Source organism: Delphinus delphis, chromosome 7, assembly GCF_949987515.2.
Source record: "Delphinus delphis chromosome 7, mDelDel1.2, whole genome shotgun sequence".
Taxonomy (NCBI): domain Eukaryota; kingdom Metazoa; phylum Chordata; class Mammalia; order Artiodactyla; family Delphinidae; genus Delphinus; species Delphinus delphis.
Genome location: NC_082689.1, coordinates 7,583,021 through 7,608,521, shown reverse-complemented (window position 1 = coordinate 7,608,521; position 25,501 = coordinate 7,583,021). Strand labels below are relative to the sequence as shown.

The 25,501-nt window shown below is 45.1% G+C and overlaps 1 protein-coding gene across 3 annotated transcripts in view; it reads left to right on the top strand.

The window, feature by feature from the left end:
- The first annotated feature begins 393 nt into the window (after positions 1–393).
- Positions 394–25,501, top strand: part of EIF4E2 (eukaryotic translation initiation factor 4E family member 2) — a 29,083-nt gene continuing 3,975 nt past the window's right edge. The window contains exons 1-7 of one of the 3 annotated variants that reach the window (XM_060015924.1): positions 394–481; positions 7,513–7,627; positions 8,585–8,719; positions 13,010–13,114; positions 14,566–14,718; positions 14,818–14,954; positions 21,674–21,752. In XM_060015924.1, coding sequence (XP_059871907.1) covers positions 462–481; positions 7,513–7,627; positions 8,585–8,719; positions 13,010–13,114; positions 14,566–14,718; positions 14,818–14,954; positions 21,674–21,719 — 711 coding nt within the window. In that variant the 5' untranslated portion in view covers positions 394–461 and the 3' untranslated portion in view covers positions 21,720–21,752. Of the gene's footprint in view, positions 482–7,512; positions 7,628–8,584; positions 8,720–13,009; positions 13,115–14,565; positions 14,719–14,817; positions 14,955–16,684; positions 16,951–21,673; positions 21,753–25,501 lie in introns of those variants that run through there. The other 2 variants (XM_060015923.1, XM_060015925.1) reach the window with 2 other exon arrangements.

The window sequence follows — 25,501 nt, the reverse complement described above, 5'->3', positions numbered from 1 at the left end:
TCCACACGGCAACCTGAAGAGGCGGGTGCTACAGTATAGTATGGCCAGTACCAAAGAAGAAAGAGCCTCAGGGAGCTTAAGAGAGAGTCCAGGACCGTGCAGCCCCACCGGGGTCGGAGTCGGGAGCCGTGAATCCAGAGTCTGCGCCGTCAGCTACTCGGAGCTGTCCTTCTCGGAGCCAGCCGCGGGAGGGGGTCAGCACGCGCTCCCCTGGGCAGGGCGGGCGGGCGGCGGGCAAGAACAGGGACAGAGCCGAGGCCCGCAGCCCGCGTGGCCACCGAACCTGAGCAGCTCAGCGCAACCGCCCGACTACTGCGTCCTGGCGTACCCGCCCCCTTCCCGGCCAGCTCGCCGACGTTCCGCTGCGCCCCGCGCAACCGGAAGTGGTCGGACCCTAGGCGGAAGGACCTGGCGGAGCGGAAGTCACTCCGTGAGGCAGTGGTGACGGCGGCGGCGAGAGGATGAACAACAAGTTCGACGCGTGAGTGGCGCGTGGCCGCCTCCCGAGGCCCCTTCCCCCAACCGTTCCTCGCGTCCGCCCCCGCCGGGACCGCCGGCGGCGCAAACTGCGGCACCGGCCTTCCTTCCTGGTTAGGGCTGCGGGCCGGCCGGGCCTGGGCGGCCGGCGGGAAGGAGGGGTTTGGGGAGGAGGGATGCAGGGGTCCCAGGGACCCCAGGGTCATATGGACCCAAAGCGAAGTGCGGGGTCCGGGCGGGAGGAGGTGGCCGTGCCGCCTGGAAGGAGATTTTCGGACACTCTGCCGGGCGGGTGCGGGTTGCCAGCTGCGTGGAGGGGCGGAGACCGGAGGTTTAGGTGTTTCCGCAGCCTGGCTGCTCTGCTTCTGCGCCCAGCTTTTCTCACACACTCCCTCTGGCCTAGGCAGGTCATCTCTCCAGAGTCTCAGTTTTCTCATTCGCAAGGTGCGGACGGTAACAGAGCCCATGTCGTAGAGTTGCGAAGATGCAATGAGGTAACGTGGCTGCAGCGCTCAGCGCAGTGGCTGTTCAGTTACGGAATTCTCATCTTCCCGAGACTCCTTCCTGCTTCCGTTCTCTTCCCCCTCCTTTTCCCCTCTTCCAACACACTCTCCAAGAGCTGCTCAGTTTCTTGCCCAACGGGTATACTTGTTACTGCCTCCTCCTGCAGTTCTGTATGTACCCTATCTGTTTGATTTCTAGTTCCAGCATCAAACAGTTGGGAGGTGCAGAAAGGAAATACAAAGTATTTTTGCATATTTCCCTGCAGCGATTGTATCTGGAGGTAGATTATGTTTTGGCTTTCTTCTAGTAGTCCAGTAAATCTGTCTTCTTTTCCGAAGACCTAGATTTCCAGTCTCAGACCCACCAGTTACCAGTTATTTGACATTAGAAAAGTTACCCAGTCTCTGAGCCTCTGTTACCCAAACCGCATTAGTTGTTAGTGCTCTGCTGCCTTAGTGAGTGTGATAAGGATCAAATCACATTCGGCGATGCTTAAAGGTACTTTAAGATATAAAGTATCTTTTTAAGATACAAAGTACTACATTTAAGATATAAATGTAAAGTGGAATTACTATTAGTTTAGGTTGTGACCCACTGTTGCCCATGGGAAATTGGAGTTTTTCCAGTACCTTGAGTGCTGGTATGCAAATTCCAAGGTCCTGGACTCCCGCACTCCTGGCAGCTCCTCAGGAATGCTTCCTGGTTGCTGAGAGGGCTCTGCTACTTGAAAAAAGTCTTTGGGAGTTTGCTCCCGCCCCCCACCCCCCGCCCAGTCGTAAGCCCTGCAACTCCTAACTTAAGATCTAAGTCCTGCCTCAGAGGAGCTTTCTGCCAACCCTGTACCTCCTTCTCCGCCGAACTGAAGAAATCAAAATTTCACTTTAAGGAGGTACTTCATGCGTAATCTGGCCCAGCCCTACCCAGATCATTTGGAGGTTCGCAGTAGCTAATTTAAACGTGGCAGTAATGGCTTCCACGAGCATTTCGCTATTTTTCACATATTATTTCTACTAATTCTAACAACCCTGTAAGGGGGTCATGTTACCTCCTTTTACAGATAAGGAAAATGAGACTCTGAGACTAAATAACTTGCCCACAGCAACGGGAAGGGCCATATGGTGAGATTCGAACCCGGGTTTGTTGTTTAACATTTGTTCAAGCACATCTTGACGTAAATTAACCTGGGCCATTTTTAATTAGTTCTAATTGTTAACTGTTCATTATACTGAACATCTGTCTTCTAGCTATGCAGGAAAAAAACAAAGCTGTCTTTCATTCGAAATTAGCAATTGAAGACAGCACTCCAGCCCTTAGTTTTGTTTTTGTTGCCTTTGTTTTTCATGCAAAAAAGTGTGCAGTTTTTAGACCACGGCTGCATGTTTGGTCTCTGCATTCTTCACCACATGGCTTCTAAGGACATGTTCCAGTTTGCCAGAGTCCTAAAAGTCCAGTGCCTGGAGTTGAGTGGTGTAGTCTAATCTGACGGGCTCAGATTAAAGAGGAGCTCTAGTCTCCTTTTCTGTGTGGCCTTCTATGGACCTAACCTAATAGCCGCCACCCCACCCCCGCATCAAGTCATTAGCTACCATTGCCATTGATCCTATTCATATGTAAAAGCCTAAGATGCTTTCACTATACTTCAGTCCCTACGGTGTTGAGCTTGGTTTTCAAATCTAGATGCCATATTTGATTTTGTCCCTATTCTTTTTTCTTAGCCTTGGCCCATTCTTAATTATTGTCCGAACCACTTATTCGACATTCATCCTAGTCTGCCTCGTATTGCTTTGATCTTAGAAATCCATTCATTAAACGTGTTTGCTTTCTGCCACTGCCTGATGCTGGACATGTGAGGATGAATTAGACCAAGTTCCTACCGCAGTGAATCATCTAGTTAGAGTATGAGGACATACCTGGGCAGAAGCTTGGTGAGCTAATTAGGTGCCACTCAGCCTGGACAGCTTCAGATGCTAATTGCCTGCCTAAGTGTATTGAGCAGTGATTTTTCTGTCTGGATTGTGTCTTTGCTTCACATCCAGCTTCAGGCTGGTAAGAGTAGCCTCCAGAAGACAGGGTGCGAATGCCTTGCCTTAAGTGTAGGCTCAGAGAGCAGAGTGGTTGCTTAGCTCCACCCTCAAGAAATGACAGCATAAGATGAAGGTCCATTAGGGTTTCCATTTACTATCTTAGAAGGGAGTCAGGAGGTGGGGTCCAGGGATCACAGTAGCATTGTTTCTTCTCTGGCATAATTATTTTTGTTATTTTTCTGTTTCCTAGTGGTTAGCAGCAAAAGCACTAAAAAGAAAGGCACTTATATGCTTTGCTTGGGGCTAGAAAAATGTAAGATGCTGAGGTGACTGTGCCCCTCTTTAACCAAGATTGAAGGGAAAGGACCCCAAAGGATATAGTGGGGAGTTGGGAACTGAGAAGAGAGAAATGATGTGAGTCCCTGTGGTATGCCCTAAAGAAGAGAATTAGGAGCTCTCTTGGGCCTGAGCAATTTTTAAAAAACTCATGAAATGTTCCTAATCAGGAGACAAAAAACCAGCCATGACAGTACAGCTGGGACAAGTACAAACGTTTATATGGGGATGTTCAGAAGAGGGAATCCCAACTCAGCCTAGAGAGAGATCAGAAAATATTTTCAAGAGAAAGTGGTCCTGGACTTCCATGGTGGCTCAGTGGTTAAGAATCTGCCTGCCAATGCAGGGGACACAGGTTTGAGCCCTGGTCCCGGAAGGTCCCACATGCCACGGAGCAACTAAGCCCATGCCCCACAACTACTGAGCCTGCGCTCTAGAGCCTGTGAGCCACAGCTACTGAAGCCCGTCCGCCTAGAGCCCGTGCTCAGCAACAAGAGAAGCCACCGCAATGAGAAGCCCATGCTCGCTGTAACTAGAGAAAGCCTGTGGGTAGCAACGGAGACCAAATGCAGCCAAAATATAAATAAATAAATATTTTTAAAAAAGAGAGAAAGTGTCCTTAGTCTGAATCCTGAAGGACAAGTTAAGTAGGGGAAGAGGAGCTCTCTGAGCAGAGACCAGGTGATGAACACAACAGAGGGCTGAGGTCGGGGACTGCAAGTAGGCTGACCACTGGAGGGAAAGGAGTTGGTTGCACCATGCTGAGGTCAGACTGCGTGTCGGGTATTCCATAGGTGTTCTTATTTTTTGTTTTATTTTATTTTTGGCTGTGTTGGGTCTTCATTGCTGAGCGTGGGCCTTCTCTAGTTGCAGGGAGCGGGGGCCACTCCCTGTTGCGGTGCGCGGGCCCCCCATGGCGGCGGCTTCTCTTGCTGCAGAGCACGGGCTCCAGGCACACAGGCTCAGTAGTTGTGGCACACGGGCTCAGTAGTTGTGACCCGTGGGCTCTAGAGCGCAGGCTCAGTAGTTGTGGCGCACGGGCCCAGCTGCTCCGCGGCATGTGGGATCCCCCCGGACCAGGGCTCAAACCCGTGTCGCCTGCATGGGCAGGCGGACTCTTAACCACTGCACCACCAGGGAAGCCCTCCATAGGTATTGTTAAACACACAGTATGCTTGTAAATGTTGTGGGACTTGCATGCTAGACAGGTTCCTCTTGAAAAGGAAACCAGACCAGCTCAAGTTTAATGAAGGGGAAGGGGCATTGTAAGCACCATTAGATCTCCCAGGAGTCCAGGGAGGGTGAACCAAGCCAAAGAGATGGCAGCATCACAGACAGAACCATTCTCCTTTCCACTCTCTGCCCATCTGCTCATTCCCTTTGCCCCTACTGACTTTCTGTGCTCTTGCTTGTTGTCTTTATTCCCTCATGGCTTTTCTTGTATGAGACTCATATGACTCCCTAGTTCCTGAATCCATATGATCTTTCATCTCCTGGATGAAAAGCCGAGGGAGGAATTGGCTCATAATTTTGAGCGAGCCCCTGAGGCATCGTTTATTGGCCAGGCTGGGCCACCCTTTAGTCTGGTGCCCTTCCTTCACAGTCATGTCTTGGCCAGGGTGGGGTTGGGGACGGTCATGGCACCATGCACGATCTCGGGAGTATATCCTACAGCTAGGGCTGTGAAGTGGGCAGAGCAGGCACCCCAGCCCATGCCTAGCCCATCCATTTTAACATTTGAGCACTTTTTATGTGGTAGGCACTGGGGATTCCTGGGCAAAAAGAAAAACAGTGCAAAAAACTTAGCAGCATGTTTCTGCATCTATAAGGTAATACAGGCATACCTCTCATTTTACTGCACTTTGCAAATACCGCTTATTTTTTTTTTTTTTTTTTTTTTTTTTTACAAATGGAAGGTTTATTGCAACCCTGTGTAATTAGTGATGGTTAGCATTTTTTCACAATAAAGTATTTTTAAATTAAGATACATACTTTTTAAAGACATAATGCTATTGCCCTCTTAATAGACTAAAGTACAGTGAAAACATAACTTTTATATGCACTGAGAAACCAAATAATTTGCATGACTCAATTTATTGTGATAATTTGCTTTATTGCGGAACCAAACCCACAATATCTCTGAGGTATTCCTGTATCTGAGTTACAATTTGACCACTTCTAGTACCTTCCCTGAGAATTGCCAGATTCCATTTGACTGGATACGGTCGGAAAAGTGATTTCAGAAAAGATCTGGAAGTTAATGGTCCAGCTCTAGACTAAACAGCATTCTTACTATCTTTGTGAATTCACCTTCCATTTATCTTTTTGTCTGGATCTAGTGAACTTTAGGTTCACTGAAAGCCTTAGTATTGTGTTTTGGGGGCTGGCAAATTATGCTCAGAGACAGGTTTTCTTTGCCAGTAGTTTATTTACCACAGATTCATTGTGGGAATTACAGTAATTTCATAAGCCAGTAGCATGCAGATGCCCCTTATTAAGCTAATAAAGAAATAACATACCATACTCCAGACCAATGATAGGTTAATCACACTGTTGTTCCACGCAAGGGAAGATGAATAAAGTCCAGATTTAGTTCAGTTGTACCTTTATATGAATTGGTACTGGATGAGATGGCTTTGCCAACCAGCAGCTGAAGTCCAGCTGCCAGCTCAAAAATAAAAGTCACTTGTTGCTGGAGCACATCGCTAGGAAACTACAGCACTGGTGTTGACGGGCAGGCTGATCTCTGTGGGGCCGCTACATGGTTTGTCACCACTGCTAAAGGAGTCACCTCGACCACAGGAGGAACTAATGTCCCTTCTTTTCCTGAGACTGCTGCAGGGTTTAACATCACTGCCAACCAGGAGTGAGTGGCTTGAGATCTTCAGAGAGCAGGATCAGGAAAGGATAGCTTTGCCCGGACAGAGACGCTTGGATATTCCTCACACAACTCTCAGTATTTATAGTCTAAGTGTCCCCTCGCCGTAGTTCCTTCTTTATTTGTTCCTATTGATAAGGCCCCAGCGGTGCCACTCGGCAAGTGAGCTGCTAGTGCTTAACAATGACAGCAGATGAGATGACATCCTAACACACTTCATTCTTTTATTAAAACAACTTTACTTCTAAAAACAACTTTTTTTTTGTCTTTGTCATAAGCAGGTGGATTAAAATATCTTCATTTAAGTCATAAATAAGTGGATTTGAAATCACAGCAAACCACTACACAACACTTAGGGTGGTTTCACTGCTTCTGAAAGGGTGGCACCTAAAGTACATTTGACTTAAAAGGCAAGAAGACGTTCCTTTCTTTTCTTTTTCTTTTCATTTAACATCAATTCAGCATCTTCTGGTGCTACATGTTAGGGCAGCATCTTCTTGTCCTAGATGCTGAAGATACAAAGATTAATAAGACACTTCTAAGGGCCCCCTCTAGTAGGAAAAACGGATGTGGGAGGAATGGTACCTTAGGCTGAGGGGGTAGTGTTTGCAAATAACACAGATGTGGGAATATAGGTTGCTTGGGGAGGTGGGAGGAGGGAAGGAGGATGCCAGTTGACAGGAGTCAGATTCTAGAGGATCTTATGTTTCATTGTACTTTATCCTGCATGGTGGACATCAAAGGGCAAGGGACAGTTGAGAGTTTTAGGCATGGAAGTTAAATGATTAGATTTGCATTTAGAAGGAACATGCTGGTGGCGATGTAATTGAGATGACAGGGGAAGGCGGCCTAAACTAAAGCAGTAGCAATGGGGAGGGGTAGGAAAGATGGTTAGAAGGAGTGGCAAGAAAGAAAAGTAAGTTTTTTAGCTTCATTTGAAATGCCAAAGCAGTTATTTAATCCAGAAATTCTTCTCATTATTGACTATTTTTGGCAAAGAAAACAATCCCTTTCACCGTTTACCTCTCGCTTCTTTGCACAGCCTTTTAGAAAACTAGAATGTGGAGCTTTCTGGAATTCACAAGTTAGCTGATGGGCAGTTTCATTTTTGTTTAATCCTCCTAATTGCCACTCTGCATTCTTTGCCGTCTCTCATCTCATGTGCACCTCATTGCCTGTATCTTTAAGTGACTTGGGGTTGGTTTCCTGGTAGTTCATTTGACCTGGTGGCTTTGTTAGATAAGCAGGAATCAGCTCAGTCATGGAGTAACGTTGTTTTGCCTTTCCATTTAGATTGAAAGATGATGACAGTGGGGACCACGATCAGAATGAAGAAAACAGCACACAGAAAGATGGTGAGAAGGAAAAAACGGAACGAGACAGGAGTCAGAGCAGCAGCAAGAGGAAGGTGAGTTTTGTGCTGCATAGATGTGGTTGCCTTTGGACTTGAGACTTGGTTATCTTGGGAAATCTGGAAGATGCAGATTAACTTGATGGCATCCTGTTTTGTAATATCTGATTTTGTTCTCAAAAAAGGTTGTTGAATCACTGGAGTTCATTTTGGGACTTAGAACTTTTCCCTTGCCACACGATCTTGAGATGCTGCCTTGCTTTCCAACATTCTCCTAGCCTGAGGTAGGGGAGATAAACCCTGGAGTTTAACAAGGATGTTAATTGCTTCAGAAGCTGCTGCTCAGTATTTCAAATCCTGCACATCACTTAGAATTTTTGACTGTTTAGTTAGTAATAGTGTGAGCTGATTTATCCCACAATATTGAGTACCTTCCAGATGCAGGCATTTTAGGTGCTAAGAGGACACAAAGGTGAATGAGACTGTGGATGAAGGAGTTTACACTTAACAGTACCAGTAATACTAGTAGCTGTCATTTATTGAGTACTTACTCTGTGCCAGGCATGGTGCTAAGCACTTTACCTCTGTTAATTAATTTGATCCTCTCAGCAGCCCCATGAGGAGGTGGTTATTATTTTCCCCACTTTGCAGATAAGCAGCTGAGGCACAGACTGGTTAAGCAACTTGCCCAGCGTCATTAGCCAGTAAGTGATAGGGTGTCATAGAGGAGGCCGACTTGGCCTGGGAATATGTTGAGATAAGATACAAACATAAATATCTATGATAGGAATTAGAAAGTTACGAAAGCATTAAGACCAGAGAAAATGTTAACAGGAACTTAGAATCAGTTAACCACTAACTTACTGTGTCAGCAGAATCTTGAGCCCACTGTAGGTAATTGAGGATGTATCCTTTTTAAGTGTGGAGGTGGTAAGGGGTGACACTGTAAAATGTTTTCTCAGTCTCAGAGCATGTGAAAAATGCCCAGATTAACACACCTTCTTTAATTCACAGGCTGTTGTCCCTGGGCCAGCAGAGCACCCCCTGCAGTATAACTACACTTTCTGGTACTCCAGGAGAACCCCTGGCCGTCCCACCAGCTCACAGAGCTACGAACAGAATATCAAACAGATTGGCACCTTTGCCTCTGTGAGTACTGGGTGGTTTAATGTAGCGAGCCTTGGTAGTACATTCATGCCTGTGTTTACATCGTTGTGTATATATACCCTCCTGGTAACATACTTAGGATTCTGGTTTCCTTAGTTGACTGACCTGAGTCTCTGAAGTCAAATTGGCTCGTTCTTAGATTTCTCATTGCACGTCCATAGGTGACATACGTCAGTATCAGTAAGTATGTGAATTGTGGAACTGGTCAGAAGGGGACAATACAGAAATACAGGCTTGTTTAAGTAGATATTTATTGAGTCCTTACTGTGCACAAAGTGTCATGAGGGATACAAAATTTTACAGTACGTGGTGTCTGTTCTCATGAAGCTTGACAATAAAGTTGAGAATAAAATTAGAGTTTTTGTGTTTAATAATCTCCCATTAGGGTTCCGGATATGTTAGTGATTATGCATAAAGTAGCATCTTTTTTCTGTGTTCAGAAAGAAAAGGAAGTCTATTTTTTGTGGGTACTGTCAGTACAGAGAGCCCACACTCTGTCTTATCTCCATCACAGGTAGCTAGAGTTGTGTACCCTGAGAAGCTGTCTGCAACTAAAACCAGTCTTATTCAGTGAAGATTATTATATATTTTGTAGGTGCAGTACAGTCAATCTCTGGGCCGAATCAAATGCAGGATTTGTTATTTTCTTGAAATTATTGAGGTATTTGTCCTGTTTAAAATGCAGACACTGGAAAAGAAAACTATAATAGAAAATAAATTTTACAATAAATTAGTAAAGAGGAAGGACACAATAATAGGCACTTCGTGTGATTTCCTTCGATCGTTATGATAGCCCTATGAGGTCAGTGATGTTATCCATATTTTACAAATAAGAAAAATGAGGCTTGGTTAAGTATCTGATCTGAAGTCTCAAGTCTGTGATAATTTACTTAAGTGAAGGAACCAGTATTGAAACTCAAGTTGGGTAGGCTGTAAAAACCACCTTCCAAAGCCTATACTCTTTTACTCTTCCATATACCAAAATGCATGCCAAGAGGCTCCAGTTTTTTAAAATGTTTGTTTACTAGAAGCAGCTATATTTATCTGTTTATTATTAATCAGATATGCATATATAACTGATAATCAGATCATCTGATTACTATGCTGAGTTGATATAATTTCAGCCAAAAGCAAAGATCTTGTTTTAGTTGGCCTGTGCTCTCTTACCACCAGTAAATTTAGGCTTTTGAATTATTAAAAATAGCTTGCGCACTGGTACATATTTGGTTCAAGAAATGTTGAATGAATTCAAGGCACTAATAGGGTTCTAAAATGAATAAAAAACCTTGCCCTTAGGGAAATAAGACATGCCCAGGAATTTCCAGTACAGGGAGGCAGTGGGAAGTGCTGTAAGAAAGGCATGGCTAGAGTGCACTTGGAGTGCAGAGGGAAGGAATTAATTTCAGCTTGGAGAAAGCCTCTTTGGGAGGAGATGGGTTTGAGATTGAATTTAAAGAATTTGAACATGTGATAAGAAGAGGAAGGAATTCTTGGCAGAGAAAACAGTAGAATTAAACTTAAAAATATCCACGTAGTCCTTAACATTCCTGAATCCACAGAAATTTTGATGGCTTGCTAGACATTACAGGTTAAATGGCAGCCATTATGTTGTAAACAACTGGTTAAGCGCTCAGAGGATCAGAGAAGAAACTGAACTGGGGAGGAAGTTTTCGTTCAGGAATTTGTTCAGTTATTTTAGCATAATTATAACTATTCTAGCATTTTTCTTTCCCTCTTAAGAAAGGTATATATGAATTTACCCAACTTGCTCAAGGAAGGTTTTTGTTTTCTTTTCTTTGGGCGTGTATGCTGAGTTGAACAGTTTGTCATCAGCATCATCTTGGGTTAATGCTTCTTTATACTCACCAGTGTCATGTAATTCAAGGCATTGGGAAATGCCTCACAATATTAAATTCCTCACAAAGAAATAATTACATTGTAAAACCAGTGATGCCAAAGCAGTATTTCCCATTTGTCCTCAATCCTAGTGTTTGACAACATTTAAAAAGTTCTTGAAGTTCAGGTAACTAAGAAAGCCGTGTCTTGAAATGGAAAGAGCATTGGACATGGGGATCACAAGTGCCATCTGTTCTACTGCTTGACTTTGTGGGCTAGGGCGAGTTCTGAAACCGTTTCCTCAATTATAAAATGAAGAAGGTAGTTGAGATGATTTCTGAGGTCTTTTCTGCACTTCGTATTCTGAGTCTAAATGTTTATTTTTTGGTTTCAGTTGGGAGTTCCAAAAATGAAAATTGCCTTAAGAGAAGGAAAAAAGATAAAAATTTAATGCTATTTCTCGATCTGCTTACTATTTCATCTCTCTTATGGTTTGGATATAGGATTCTGGCTATGAGATTATATAGGATGGCTTTAAGATTGGTGGAGACCAAACGGTTAATAAAGCAGTGCTCAATTGGAGGATTGAGAATGGTTGGTGTACTTTGTCCCCACCACCCCCTCAAGTCCTGATTCACAATGAGCCGTGGTTTCTAGTAGGCGTACTTCATTTCTTTGCACTGCGTTAGGGTGGGAAAAGATTATTGCTCATTGTATGCATATGACCACTCACTGTCCCAAATCACTGCGTGTAATTAAGCATGGCAGTGGCTGAGATGAAACACTGCATTGAAGTCCTACAGATGGCATTCATTCCTAATTTCTTTGTAACCTGAGACATTTCCCGTGTTCCTGCTCTCTAGAGGAATGGAAGGCACATCCATTTCACACAGCCTGAGGTCTGTTTCTCCTCAGTTGCTATCCATATCTGGGAGTATGACCTGAGTCTCTGTCTGCTTGGTACCCATTTTCAGCTGCGCATTATGGAGTCTTGCTTCATGTTTAATTTAGAGCCAGCAGTGTCTTGGCAAATACCAACTGTTTCTTCAGACTGTTCCACATTTTCTCTTTCCTCCTAAAGTGTGCACTTCACTGGCCAGTACTTTGTAGCTATTCTCCATGAATTGCAGAGGAATAGGGAAGTAATCTCTCCTATCAAATCACTAGTGAGAGAAACAGAAATGGCATGCTGAATATAAATAAGCATACATTTTATAGAGAAATATGTCTGATTTTCTAACAGGACTGTGAAGGAGGAGCAAAGAGAAAATCTCTAGCTAAGAAAAGAGACTTAAACCCTAAGTGAGAGGCTAAGTCCTGCTTGGTTTTTGGACCGTCCTGGCCTTAGCAAGGGCACCATGGTATGGAGTAGTGCATGTGGTTGATTCTGTCACTTAATGCTCAGTAACTAAACAAATAAAATGTATTTCATTGTAGCTAATGCTATATTTGATGGTAAACATCTTCGATCAAGAAGTGCAGTTTGGGCTTCCCTGGTGGCGCAGTGGTTGAGAGTCCGCCTGCCGATGCAGGGGACACGGGTTCGTGCCCCGGTCCGGGAAGATCCCACATGCGCTGGGCCCGTGGGCCTTGGCCGCTGAGCCTGCGTGCCTAGAGCGCGTGCTCCGCAGCGGGAGAGGCCACAACAGTGAGAGGCCCACATAACGCAAAAAAAAAAAAAAAAGAAGAAGTGCAGTTACAGGGCTTCCCTGGTGGCACAGTGGTTGAGAGTCCGCCTGTCGATGCACGGGACGCGGGTTCATGCCCCGGTCCGGGAAGATCCCACATGCCGCGGAGCGGCTGGGCCCGTGAGCCATGGCCGCTGAGCCTGCGCGTCTGGAGCCTGTGCTCCACAACGGGAGAGGCCACAGCAGTGAGAGGCCCTCGTACCGCAAAAAAAAAAAAAAAAAAAAAAGTGCAGTTATAAATATAAGTCATGAGCATGTAATGTACAGCACAATGACTAGTTAACTCACACAGTTAATAATACTGTTTTTTTTTTTAAGTGATTTGGTTCTAAAGAAATACATTCAGGCTGAGGTTATGTGGCATTTAATCTGTCTCAAGACTTAAGTGGTTTTTATTGTGTAAAAACAAGGTCCTCTTACACCATGTGATGATTATCCTGTGATTTCTGCAGGAGAGTATGTATTGACATTGACCAACTAAGGCTCCTAGCTGAGGCTGGCATTTCTCACCTAAAGAGTTTATTCTTGTATCAACAATATTACATTATTCTTTTATCAAAATATACAGTATGCTTTCCTCTAACATGCCTTTCTTCCCACACAGTCCCCCAAATGAAAACCTAACCTCCAGAAATTAGAGCCTCTAGCAGAGTGTCTTCCATGTTTATGCTCTTCTCTTAAATAAATCTCACATTCATTCAAAGAAGCACAAGAAACATCTTTTCACTCTGCTGTCTTCTCACTGCAGGTGGAGCAGTTCTGGAGGTTTTACAGCCACATGGTACGTCCCGGGGACCTGACAGGCCACAGTGACTTCCATCTCTTCAAAGAAGGAATTAAACCCATGTGGGAGGTGAGGACTGAAAGCCTCAGACTGCTTTTCTGAGCAAGTTTTTTATTTTAGGGGTTTTTTGTTTGGTTTGTTTTTTTTTTAATTTTTAAATTTTTTTTTAAAGCCATGTCAAAATTAAAAGTAGTTTATAGTTTTCTCGGGACTTCCCTGGCAGTCCAGTGGTTAAGACTGTGCGCTTCCACTGCAGGGGGTGCAGGTTCGATCCCTGGTCGGGCAACAAAGATCCTGCATGCCTTACGGTGCTGCCAAAAAATTTTTAAAAATTTATTTTAATTCTAAAGAAGTATTTTAAAGTCTTCTCTGAAAGCTGTGTCACTATTTGGTCCGTTGGAAATGGGACCTCTAGGAAAAGGCACTGATTCCATTGTTTGTCTGTGTGGATGGTTTTCAAAGATTGTTTTATCACTAAAATGGTATTATAACAACATTAAAGGATTTTTAAAAATTACTCTTCCCATAGAACTGGTTTTGTGTGTGTGTAATATATTACCATAGGGTACATATGATTGAAGTGAGTAAAAATAAGATTATGGGCAGCAACTGGAGACCCAGAGCTGAGCTCTATGATCTCTTTGCTGTAACCCATCTTCTCTATTCTGATGCCAGAGTGTTTTTCTAGAAGACAAACGGGATCACCCACACATACCCCAGTTAAAAATCTTATGCAGCTCTCCATCGCACACACGATCTTGCACCTAATTACCTTTCAGGATTTGTCACCCATCATCTCTAAGTCCTCCCTTCACTGTAGCTAGACCTTCCTCTTTGCGTCTCTGTCTCACAATCAGAGTTTGCACACTGCCGTGTTCTTCCCAATGCCGGCAGAGCCCTTCACCTGCTTTACCTGGCTAACTCCGGTGTCCCTCAAGACCCGGCTTAAATGGTTTCCTCTTCTTGGGTGTTTCTGTCATGTTCTTTCTGAACTTCCTATGCATATCTCTGTTACAGCAGTACTTGTCAAACTGTACTGCTGGAATTAATTTTCTTGTCTATCTTCTTCACTAGACTGGATCTAGGTAGAGACTGTGGCTTCATGTCTGTATTTGGGACATGGTAACTCTTGATAAACTTCTAGCAAATGAAGTAAGGAAATCTGTTTGAAATCTGACATTTCATTTTGATGTAGTTCCGAAAAAGGATGATGATGATTATTATTATCATTTTGGCGTATATTATCATTTTGGCTACGCCGCGGCTTGCGGGATCTTAGTTCCCCCACCAGGGATCAAACCTGGGGCCCCGGCAGTGAAAGTGCCAAGCCCTAACCACTGGACCGCCAGGGAATTCCCAAGAGAGGATTATTTTTAAAGGGTCCGTTTGGCCATTTTTTCCTATAGAGTTGAGTAATTGGGAAGCAACAAGACTTCTTAGTGATCAAGGGATCGTTGGCCCTAAAGCAAAAGAGCTGTGAAACCATATTTTAACTTTAAATGCTTTCTCTCTTTTCACAGGATGATGCAAATAAAAATGGTGGCAAGTGGATTATTCGGCTGCGGAAGGGCTTGGCATCCCGTTGCTGGGAGAATCTCATCCTGGCCATGTTGGGGGAACAGTTCATGGTTGGGGAGGAGATCTGTGGGGCTGTGGTCTCTGTCCGGTTTCAGGTAAGCCACCCCACGGGCAGGTCTGCTCCTCATGTTGCCTTTACTCTTCTCACTGCCTCCGATTTGCTTTGATGATTCCTTCTGTCGTTCCTCCTGTAGGAGGACATTATTTCAATATGGAATAAGACTGCCAGCGACCAAGCCACCACAGCCCGCATCCGGGATACGCTTCGGCGAGTGCTTAACCTACCTCCCAACACCATTATGGAGTACAAAACCCACACCGACAGCATCAAGTATGTGTTGTGGGGGCTTGCGGGGGGCGTGTCCCTAAGTTTAGCAAAAGTAGGTCCTTAGTTGGGCCCAGAGGAATGTGGTCGTACAGAGACTGACTTCAGGAGAAGGGACAGACCAGTCTTCCCCTAGTGCTTCTGGCCACCTGTAGCAGTTCTTTGCTGGCAAGGTTCCCTGTCCACCTACACTGTGGGGTGCTTTTTATGAGAGAGAGCCCTTCTGCAGAATCCCAGTTGCACTGCCTGGGCTTGCTTTATTCACACAGGCTGTCTTGTCTTTCATGCACTAATCACTGTCGTAGAATGAAAGACAAAGTGCTCTTCTTTTTCTTGCTGATTTTTAAGATAATTTCACTGAACAGTAAGGCCCTCCTCCCTGTCTGCCCCTCACTCCACTTTTGCATGTCTTTTTAACCTGTTAGCTTCAGTCTGTTTTCTTTGTCCTGGGAAATCGACTTCGTATCAGGAGTGATGACTCCATTTCCTTGTGTGTAGAGCTGAACTCGTAGAGGAAGCAGAGTAGCGTGTTTGTGGGAGTAGAATCTAAGGGGAGCATGGATGCCAAAGAGGAAATTAGCTTTGCAGTCTACCTAAGACTCAAGGAAGTGGAGCTGGACGTCCACAAATGAGAATCACTGGCTAGGGTTGCTCCTTCAGTGATTGAATGTCATAAATAAATCCAGGTTATTATGAAAACGTTGTGGGGAGTGGCTGTTAGATTTTCCTCGCAACTGGAGGGAGAGCGAGCCAACTAGGAGTCAGGACTTGGAGGTTTAGTTCTCTCCTTTGACTCTAATATCAGCGTGTGCCTTTGAAAAGTCTCTCTGCCACTCTGCTTCAGTTTCCCCATCGGTAAAATGGATAATAACGCTTTACCCAACAGGGTTGTTCGAGGCTGATTTAATCTTTGTAATTGAAGGTCCTCAGATGGAGAATGCTCTTAACAGGGCCAAGTATTATTACTCTCATCATCATCATTAGTAATAATATCATCATCCTGCTTATTAAAAACATTACTAGTAATGAGCCCAGCCATGGTGTTCAGCAGGCAGACCATTTGGGAATCTTTTTCCCCTGAATTTACAGATCGTATTGTGGGTGGAACTGGCTTAAACTAGCTAAGCGCCAGTTTTTAATTGGGAATGCTGCCATAGGAGGTGGTCTGTATCGCATGGCTGGGTGTGGCTCATTGTCGCCACCAACAGTTATTAGCTAGCCATGACCCTGATTGCTTGCCTCCAGTCCCCGGGTCAGCATTGTTTTTCTCTAGGCAGATTTTTCCTATTCTTTGTTCTGGAATACAGGTAGTTTCTGCCCTCCAGCCAGACTCAGTCTAGGCTGGAGAGACCCACACCTACCTTTTCTAGGACTCTTACATTCAAGGTTCCCAAATGCTCCCCACCCCCATCCCCCCCAGAAGCAACCTTTTCACCTGGATAGGAAAGGGAAAGAGGTATTTTTCAGCTCTCCCCTCTCCACTGTTCTCCCGCTCTAATACCCTGAAGCAGTTCTTCCTGACTTTTGTAGAAACACGTACAAGTCCTTAGAGTCTAGGAGAGCCTTGGGGCTTATTGCCTTAGCCTGCTGCTTGCTGCCTTATCCAGAGGCCTGCCTAGTACTCCAGCCCTGCAGCTGCAGGGACCAGAAAGCCCTCCTTGATACCTACATGCTACTTTTCCTCGCGTCTCCCTCTCTTTCTCTCCCAATGTGCCAACATTTTGCACTTTCACTAGAATGCCAGGCAGGCTGGGCCCCCAAAGGCTCCTTTTTCAAAACCTCTGGAAGCCGCGGTTGAATGTGCCGTGACCCTCTCCCTCTCTGGATGGCACCGTCACTGAAGCTGGCATCGTCGGAGTCTCTTGCTCTGTTGGCGCGCTACCTGGAAGACCCTTCTGTCCCGGACAAGAGGAACCGGAAGAGCATTTTATGTTTTAAGAACAGGCTGACACGCAGCAGCTACAACAACAGCTGAGATCACTTAATAAATGGTGCTAAACTAGCTTGTCTCATGCTCTTGCTCTTTATGGTGCATCAAAGAAGTGGCCTTTCAGACTGACTGTCACCATATTAAGGAATGGCACAGACTTCTCCGCGGAGGGCCATCCGGGGAACGCAGCCTCATTTCCATAAGCCCATTGTATAACGTCACATGGTATTTTGTTCCAGTTCTGCTGAGGTCCGACATAATGAGGTGATATCTAGCTCTCAAAATGAGACCCCATTTTTTTGGTATTTGAATTTTAGTTTCCATCTAGTCATGCCGATGACCAGAACAGAGTGATTTCTGACTTAGAATTCAGCTTGAAAGTCCGTACGGTTGGAAAGGGGGATCCTTGGCCTTTGCTTTGCTGACTTTGTATGTCTTACTTCAAAGAAATCTCTTGCTTGGAGGTAAAGCCCTGCTTCCGTCTGTGTGCGGCTGTACGTATAGAGCTCCCTTGCTTTGTGTTAATGAGGTTTACTCACTGTGCTAAAGCCGCCCAAGCCACAAGCTCTTTGCCAGCCTTCTCCCTTCTGCTGTCACCTTAGAGCCAGATCATCTTCCTCTTTGAGCTCGCCCTGCTTGCACGGTCTCAAGGTTCTAGCCCTTCCCTTCCTCCCAGTCCCCAGGGTTGTTGTGCATCAGGACCTGGGGTGGGGAGATGTCTTTGTCCTGCTTGAGTGTGCTCCTTAGGGCATCTGACCACACATAGCACATACCAGCCCCTCATGTGCTTTGTGGCTTGCCATGTATGTGCTACAGCTCGGCCTTCAGGCCCCTAACCTGCATGTAGAATTTCAGCAAGCCTTACGTTACTTTAGGCTTTCTGAGGAGCTACCACCAAAACCAGAAGTGAAACACTTGGCCCGCACCAGGCCAGGTTGCCTGATCGCGCCTGTGAAGGTGGCTGTGGGCGTAACGTGGAGTTTGCCAGAGTGGCTGTGCGCTTCCATTATGGCAGCAGCGCCCTGAGCGATACCATCCTCACTGACCATCGGGCTCCACGTGGCCTGGGATCCCACAGAACACACACTGGGACTAGAGCGCCTTGGGCTCAGCATCCTGGAGGTGTTCGTGTCGTTGCTTTTTTCTGTTATGTACCCCAAACTGGGTGAAGGACCTAGAAGATGGAGACTTGTTGATGTATGGAAATGCCTGTTCTCTCTGTTTTCAGCGTTTGTCAAAGAATTACCTTCTATGGCCCTTTCCTTCTTGCCTTCCACTATAATGTTACATGTATTGACCTTAATTTCAGCTAATGTAACTGGTCCAGGGGATGAGCTTGATGTCACCTTCCAAAGTAAGAGTTGATGAGAAAGCACCAAACTGACCGTGAGACCCCTGTGATCCTTGCCACATCTGAGCAGAAACCGGAACTGTTCTGCTTTGTTCTGCTCCTTGTGGCTCTCCCACAGGTGTGGCTCTGTTTGAGCCAAGGAACTGGAGCTGCTTGGACTTGAGAATTCCGGGGAAATGAGGAGGAAAGAGCCGCAGTTCTCTCCCAGCTGCTCTGGAGATTAGGGCTCCTGGAAATGGTGAGGGGAATTTTTTAGGGGTGGCTTAGATTTCTCAGTCAAGCGCACCTCCACCTTGCTCTGTTTCAGTCCAGTCTCCGGTGTCCTTTTTCAACTATCTGGTTTTCCCAGGCTTCCCCTGATCACACTGCTTGTGGCCTTTTCCTGCTGCACTCCCGAGAGGCTGATGCTGCGCACAGGGCGTGACGAGCTGCTTTGCTGCAGAGGGGATGCTGCCTGCTGCCTCGTACCCTTGCTTATTGCCAACAGTTAGCCCCTTAAGGGTGCGTGGGTCCCACTGTGAAACTGGTTCAGTTGAGTGTTAGCTCAGGGGTGTGGCTCTTTCTAATGAGGCCAATCATAGCTGAGATTTCAGAGATTTGGGTCCTTGCAGGCATCAAGTGATTCACTGTATCTGCCACTTTGAGGACAATCTCATAACACAGCCAGACTTGCAACCCAGAATCACGGGACCACAGGATAAGACTTGGGGCGCAGAGCCATATAGAGCAGCAGTGCCTCTTGTGAGGAAATTCCTCTTTGGAGTAGTCTCTTGAGTCCCTTTGTGCCTCTGGCCTGGAATGGGAGAGGGAAGACAGGGCCAGCTGCACTCAGTGGGCCACAGTGTTGGGAAGACTGACCAGGCCCCTCTGCAGAGAGAGCTGAGGGTAGGTGACTTCTCTTTATTCATTTATTCTAGAGGAGAAATGGGTCGAATCACGGGGACTTCACCACATCTAGATTTCATTGTATTTAAACATTGAACTTCGTAGGCAAGAACCAACCATCCCTTCTCTTGCCATGGCTAAATCATAGCCAGGTGGCACTGGGTCATACCAGCATAATTGCTGGACTTTGCATTTGTGAAATGTTCCCCCATGCTGATGTTCAAGGTAAAGCCCAGACTAGCAGGAGGCCAAGTTCGTCCATGAGTATGAGGGCCAGCTGAGTGCAAGGCTGTGAACTGAGATTTGGGCCAGAGTAAGGGCAAGTACAGAGTTACACAGAAATGAGATCTCTGCTCTCAGAGTTTGCTTTCTGGTAAGTGAGCTGGCAAAAGGTGGTCTTTAAAGGACTCATGGTTATCCTGTCATTTGAATCTGTTTAGAATGCCCTGTAGGCTATATTAATCTCATGGTAATTTAAAAAAGAATATTTTTTTAAGAAATTCAATTTACATGACAGTTTTAACATTTAACTTGTTCTTTCTTTACCTTTAAAAGAAACAAGTTTTAATATTACTAATATGCCTGATGGAAAATAGCTAGAACATTCGCACCTAGTTTTAGGCGTTTGATTTGCCTCTTAGTCAAGCATTGGCCTGTGAGAACCAGCGATTGTACCAGTGACTCTGACCAGCTATCTTATCTCCACTGAATCCATATGAGGAAACTTCTTTGCCCACATTCTTCATGTTGAAGTTTTTACATATGAAGAAAATACTGCTGAAGAAAATGGGAGGGCAGTTTAATACTAAACTGGATTAGAGGGGACTCTGACATCCACATTTCTGAAGGTTCTTGACACAGAACTTCTGTTTGGACTAGTGTAGGGCTTTCTGGAAACAAAAGGATAAATGAGGTGAAGCTTCAACACAGCCTTGTAATTTCTTGTTGACACCTAAATTGCTTAAATAGAATTTAAGTCTCACCTTTAGAGCAAGAGAGGGGTTTCCTGGGTCATTGCCCAAGCGTCAGAGTTTGCTTTCTCCTTATCTCCATTTGTGAAGAGTGAAATGACCTTCTGACATCACTCGTGGACTCTCAAAGTTCATCACGTTACCATCTCTCCAGAAGGAGCTGTGAAGCAGATGTCTTTCTGTGGAAACTGAGTTTGTGAATTGATAAAGACTGGCATGCTTATTGGGTGCTCTTCCATTTTCCTTCAGTTAACGTACCTGTATCAGTATTTTGGCAGTACTCTCTCTGAAGAAACCATTAACTTCAGATCAATCTCTTATTCTGAGAGATACATCATTAACTTATAAATGCTGCTGTTTACAAGAGGGAAATACTAATGAAACTGATGTGAATATTGCCTGGAAGAATGAATTTGTTGTGCCAGGTCTCTGTATTTAATCCCTTCCTATTTAAAAAAAGAAAAGCTATCTGTAGGAGACCTACTGATAAAATATATTTTAGTGGTCATAATATTAAACCTGCAGTGAGCTAATAATTTAGCACATTAAACCCTATATGTTGTCACCATGGGTATATCACCCCTTTAAACCAAGAATGGAATAATTGACAGTAAGGAGTTTTAGATTTAAAGGCACCAAATTACCCATTTTATATATAATTCCCAGGGAAGTTACCTGACACTTTGTCCCTAAGTGGCTGAAAAATGGTTAAGGCAAACAGGAAGGACATAAGCTCCTCTCAGAAAACTTGAGGTGCGTTAGGGCTTCCAGATACACAGGGCATCTAGCTTTCTCCTGGTTTTTGGCCAGCAGTCACCAAGGCCCTGGTCTTTGTGGAGCATCATTCCAAGAGACTCTACCCTCAGTCACATTTCTTATCCCTTTCTAACTCCAATTTCTAAATTAAGTTAATAAGCATTAAAGTTGTGTTGAGCATTGGCCCTTGGAAATTTTGAGCTGCTGTGACATAATACAACTTAATTTTGAGATAATAGTTACTTGGGTATTATCAGAAACACGTAACCTGATAAGAATTTGGGTCTGAGTTTAGAAGGGTCAGAAGGTTGGAAATACGAAAGCAGATGAAGTGGTGTAATTTCCTCATTGCGTCTTTGGACACTGTAATGCTGTTGGGTACCTGCCTTTACCGTCAGGGTGAGGCCTGATGAAGAAAGATAGTTTCTGCCACCTGTCCTCACGTCCCCAAGGCAGAAAGCACGGCTGCCCTTCGCCTCAGTGAATTGGAGGTGTCTCCCATGGTGGGTGAGCTTAGCTCTGACCTCACTGGTCTCCCCTGTAGACTTGTTGAAGGAGTGGCTAGAAGAACGTGCAAATCCTCTAGGGAGTAGTAAGGGCCAGACTTAGCCAGGAGACGAGCCAGCTGCCCCTGAAAGGTGCCGGCCACCCCGCTAAGCTGAGAGGAAACTCTAGGAGGGGAACCTCACTGCTGTGCTTCCAGGTATCGGTGGGCTCCACTTGACCTTGAGGGTATCTGAAATGGGGTGTGGGTTTATCTTGTCTGTTCTCTCTTTGTTAAAAAGCCTTTGATCTGAATGTACTATTGTGTTTTTTGTCTCTGGTTTGCCAGGGCCTGGGAGGAGTTTCATGGCCTGGTGAACAGCAGCGGCCGCTGATCGGACGCTCCCCCTCTGTCTCTCACACTCAGGGTAGGGCCTTGTCTACCTTCTCTGTAACCTTGTGACATACCTCTCAACCGTAGGACCCTCTTCCCAAGGGAATGCCCTCTCCCCACTTGTCCCCAGGCTTGCCTCTGCCAGCATTGAGCCTGCTTCAGCTCCTCCTCATGGACTGATGCCACAGTCTCAGAGGAAACCGCTGAGTCCAAAGCCACTGACTTATCCTGCCTGGGTCACATGCCTCCTGGTGAAGCCCTGGGCAGGTCGATGAGCCTCGCTACACTTCTGTTTTCTGATTTGGAAAATGAGTTTCCACGGACTGACATGTCTCTGGTGTCTTTGGATGCCAACATTCCATGATTAGAAATGGCCCAGAGATCCATTTTCTTTTGCCTGGACGTGGCCATTTTTAAGCCGTCTGACAGTGTCCTGTGACTAATAGGACAGTTCCACAGGCCACAGTATGGGTTAGGTGAGAGGTATGTCTCGTTTGCTGGTGGTATTTGTCAGTTGCGAGGAAACAAGTGATGGAACTTCTGAGTTTCAGCGGTTAAAGTGAACTGGGGGTAGATGTCAGGGCTGTGTAGGAGGCACGGTTCCAGGTTGTATTGTGGCTAGACCACCACGTGTTTGCTGGCAGAGAGAGACCCTGGGATATCGAAGGCTGGGTCAACTGAAGCATTCACTTTAAGAATATTTGTATTTCAGTTAAGGGAGTTCCAAGTCCATGTGTGTATCTTTAGCAGAAGGAGTTGAATTGGGTAAATTTACTCTGGATGAGAGGAATGGATAAAAGGACGGTATCTCCACGTGCCCGACCCGAGAGCACATTCCTGGACAGTAACTGTCCCCGCCCCAAACCCATCCCTAAGAAATGGAGAATTTCTAAAATGGAAAAGATCATGTCAGCTGTAGTAGCTGCTTCAGAACTCCCCTCTCCCGGGAAGGAAGGGAGGCTTTTTAAGGAATAGGAGACCTACATTCCTCAAATGAGCTAAAGAGATGGCATGACACTGTGAGGGACAGAAGCGGGTGGCCAGGGGTCTGAGTAATAAACAGTCCCAGAATTCCTATACACTCATGCCACTCATATCTGTTTTTTCAATAGTTTAATTCCTTTATTATAAATTCAGCTTCTAGATGATAACATTAGATTTTCAAAATTGCAATTTAAAGAGTTTCTCTGTATAGTCAATATAGAATTCTGAGATGGATGAAAACCATGTATCAGCTCTAATACTGATACATTGATGTGTAGGCTGGAAAGCAGCAGATACTCAAAATAAACCAGTTACATTCCCAGAGGCCTCTGGTGCTATAGTGGACATGTTGTAACAGCACTACCATAGTTAATTCTAAGGTTCCTTTTCTTTTGCTTTTAATGTCCCTAAAATTGGGGTGCTTACAGTGAATGTGATAAGAAAGGTTTTTGTCGTAGTTTAATTGGCAGCATTTACCTCTTAATGGTGGTGCCTTTAAAATTCAACAGCATCTTAGGTTCCATAAAAAAAAAACCTTTAAAATGAAACTGGAATAGACAGAATGGAAGACGTAAAATTATTCCCTCTCCTCTCAGCTAACACTAAACTCCCCAGGAAAAGATCTTTGAATTGCTTTGAAAAGCCATATAGTTGCGTAAGTTGCATAATTGCTGTTTTGTAGTCTCTTTGTTCTTTTTGTTGCCCCCCCCGCCCAATATCTTTTTTATAGGGCAGATTGAAGGGAGCATTCATGGGTTAGGTGTTCTCCTTGAAGCACAGACTTGGGAGAATGAGAGGAGTATTAGAGTCTAAACAAAAAACCCAACTCACTTCATTGTCCTAACAGACTTGAGAAGGACTTCATATTTCACCTTTATTGATTTAACCTTGTAAGTGGTAAAAGGGGTGTTCCAAGGAGATGCGCATACCCAGCTTGTGGTGGTTTGAGCTGCCGTTTTAGAGGCCCCAAACTTTAGCCTTCTTGTCCTCCCTCCCTCTCCTCCCTTCCAAGTAGATCACTATCTATGAAGAAATTAAAAACTGCTATTTAAATAATTCTTGAACCACAAATACTTTTCCTCAATTTATCTGATGTTTTGTGACGTTACATGTGGCTGCTAATATTTTAGGAGTATGTCATTTGACCTCTATTACCATTACAAATAAACATTGCCCTTTTAACCATGGCTTCGGTAGAAGTCCCAGTTAGCTGCTGGTTTGGGGCGGTTGGGGAGAGGGGTAGATTCTGGGTCCCTGCATGTCTAGGCTGACATGCACAGAAGCAGTGATCTCTCTTGATGGAGAATGAACTTGGTGTGGTCACTCGGTAGAGATGAGAGATTGAAGTTTGCCCCAGTAAACCTAGGGGGTTTGCAATTTTGTTTGCTTTGCAGGGAGGGAGAGAGGAGGAAGCCAGAGCTGGCCTGGGCCGGACAGCTGGATAGCCAGAGAATGATTCCCTGAAGACCGTGATGTAAAGATGTTATCATTTCCTTCTAAACGATCTGTTATATCATTGAAAGCCATTGAACAAACCCGAACCCAAAAACCTTCCCAATAGTCTGCACATTGCTAGGTGCTTGGAGGGTCTAGCTTTCCGGAGCTCAGTCTAGATTGTCTAAATTTTAGTTTGCTTTTAAAAGAAGAGAAGCCCATCTTTTAAAAAGAAAAAAAGAAAAAAGAAAAATTGATTGTGGCCTCTGCCACTTCCTGTCTACCGTCTCTCTTTCTCCTAATCTCTCTGTGCCCTGCAGCCTGGGGTGAGGGACATAACTGAGGATTAGTTCCCAGCTGGCTTGAGGTGAACACATTCCTCAGACTAAATTTGGCACCAAGCTCTTCTCAACCCACTTTTTTTTTTTTTAGAAAGGCTGGACCTGAGCCGCCAGCTGCCACCCGCCTGCTTCAGCCTGTCATTGTCAGGAGCCTGTTGCCCACCCTCATTGCTCTTTGTTTTTCTTTATATCAGACTCTTTTTGGAAAAACTCAGCTGGATTCTCCTGGCTGTTACTCTGTCACTCCCCATTTCCATTTTACAAATAAACCTTAGAATGATTCTGACTTCTTAGAGATTTCTGACTATGAAGAGATCTGTGGCAACAGAATTAGAATCAATATTACGTATCTTAGTGGGAAGGTGCTATAGAGCCCTTCAGCTTACCTGCCACCGGGAGGGTTTGTTCTGGCCCAGCCCCAGCACAGTGCAGGAGTTCTCCAGAACGTAGGTGGCCTGCGTATGGTGATGATTAATCCTAAAGATTCTCTTCTTTACATCACTAAACAGCAGAAAGGGCTGAGTCCAGATATTTGCCTGCCATCTCTCTTACTCCAGATAAGACAGATAATTCTCCCACAGTCAGAAGATTCTCTGACTCTACCTTCCCGCACCCCTGGCTTTCTAGTCTCCCTTCTGGTTGACTTTTGTGATCCAATTGATCTGTAGGGACAGAGATGGCATCAAAGGGGAAGAAGGAAGCAGCAAATCCTTCTTCCTGACCACTCTTTGTTATTAGAGGTGTCCTCCGTTGTGCAGACTGTCACAGCACAGCGTCCCTAAGGGGACTCAAATAGCACACCTCAGTTAACGCCTGCTTTTCTCTGTCTTATGATCAGATGCATTCTTATTCTTTGTTAGCTTCTTGCGGCCCCTCAGTGGGGTCTGCCCTTTTGAAAGGCCCTTTAAAAAGATGATTACCCCACTAAGTTCTCTTTGTGTTCAGTCTTCAACTCCTTAGATGGAAATCATTGAAATTCTCAATAGCATTGATCATTGAGCTGCATGGTCATGTATGTCAGTTA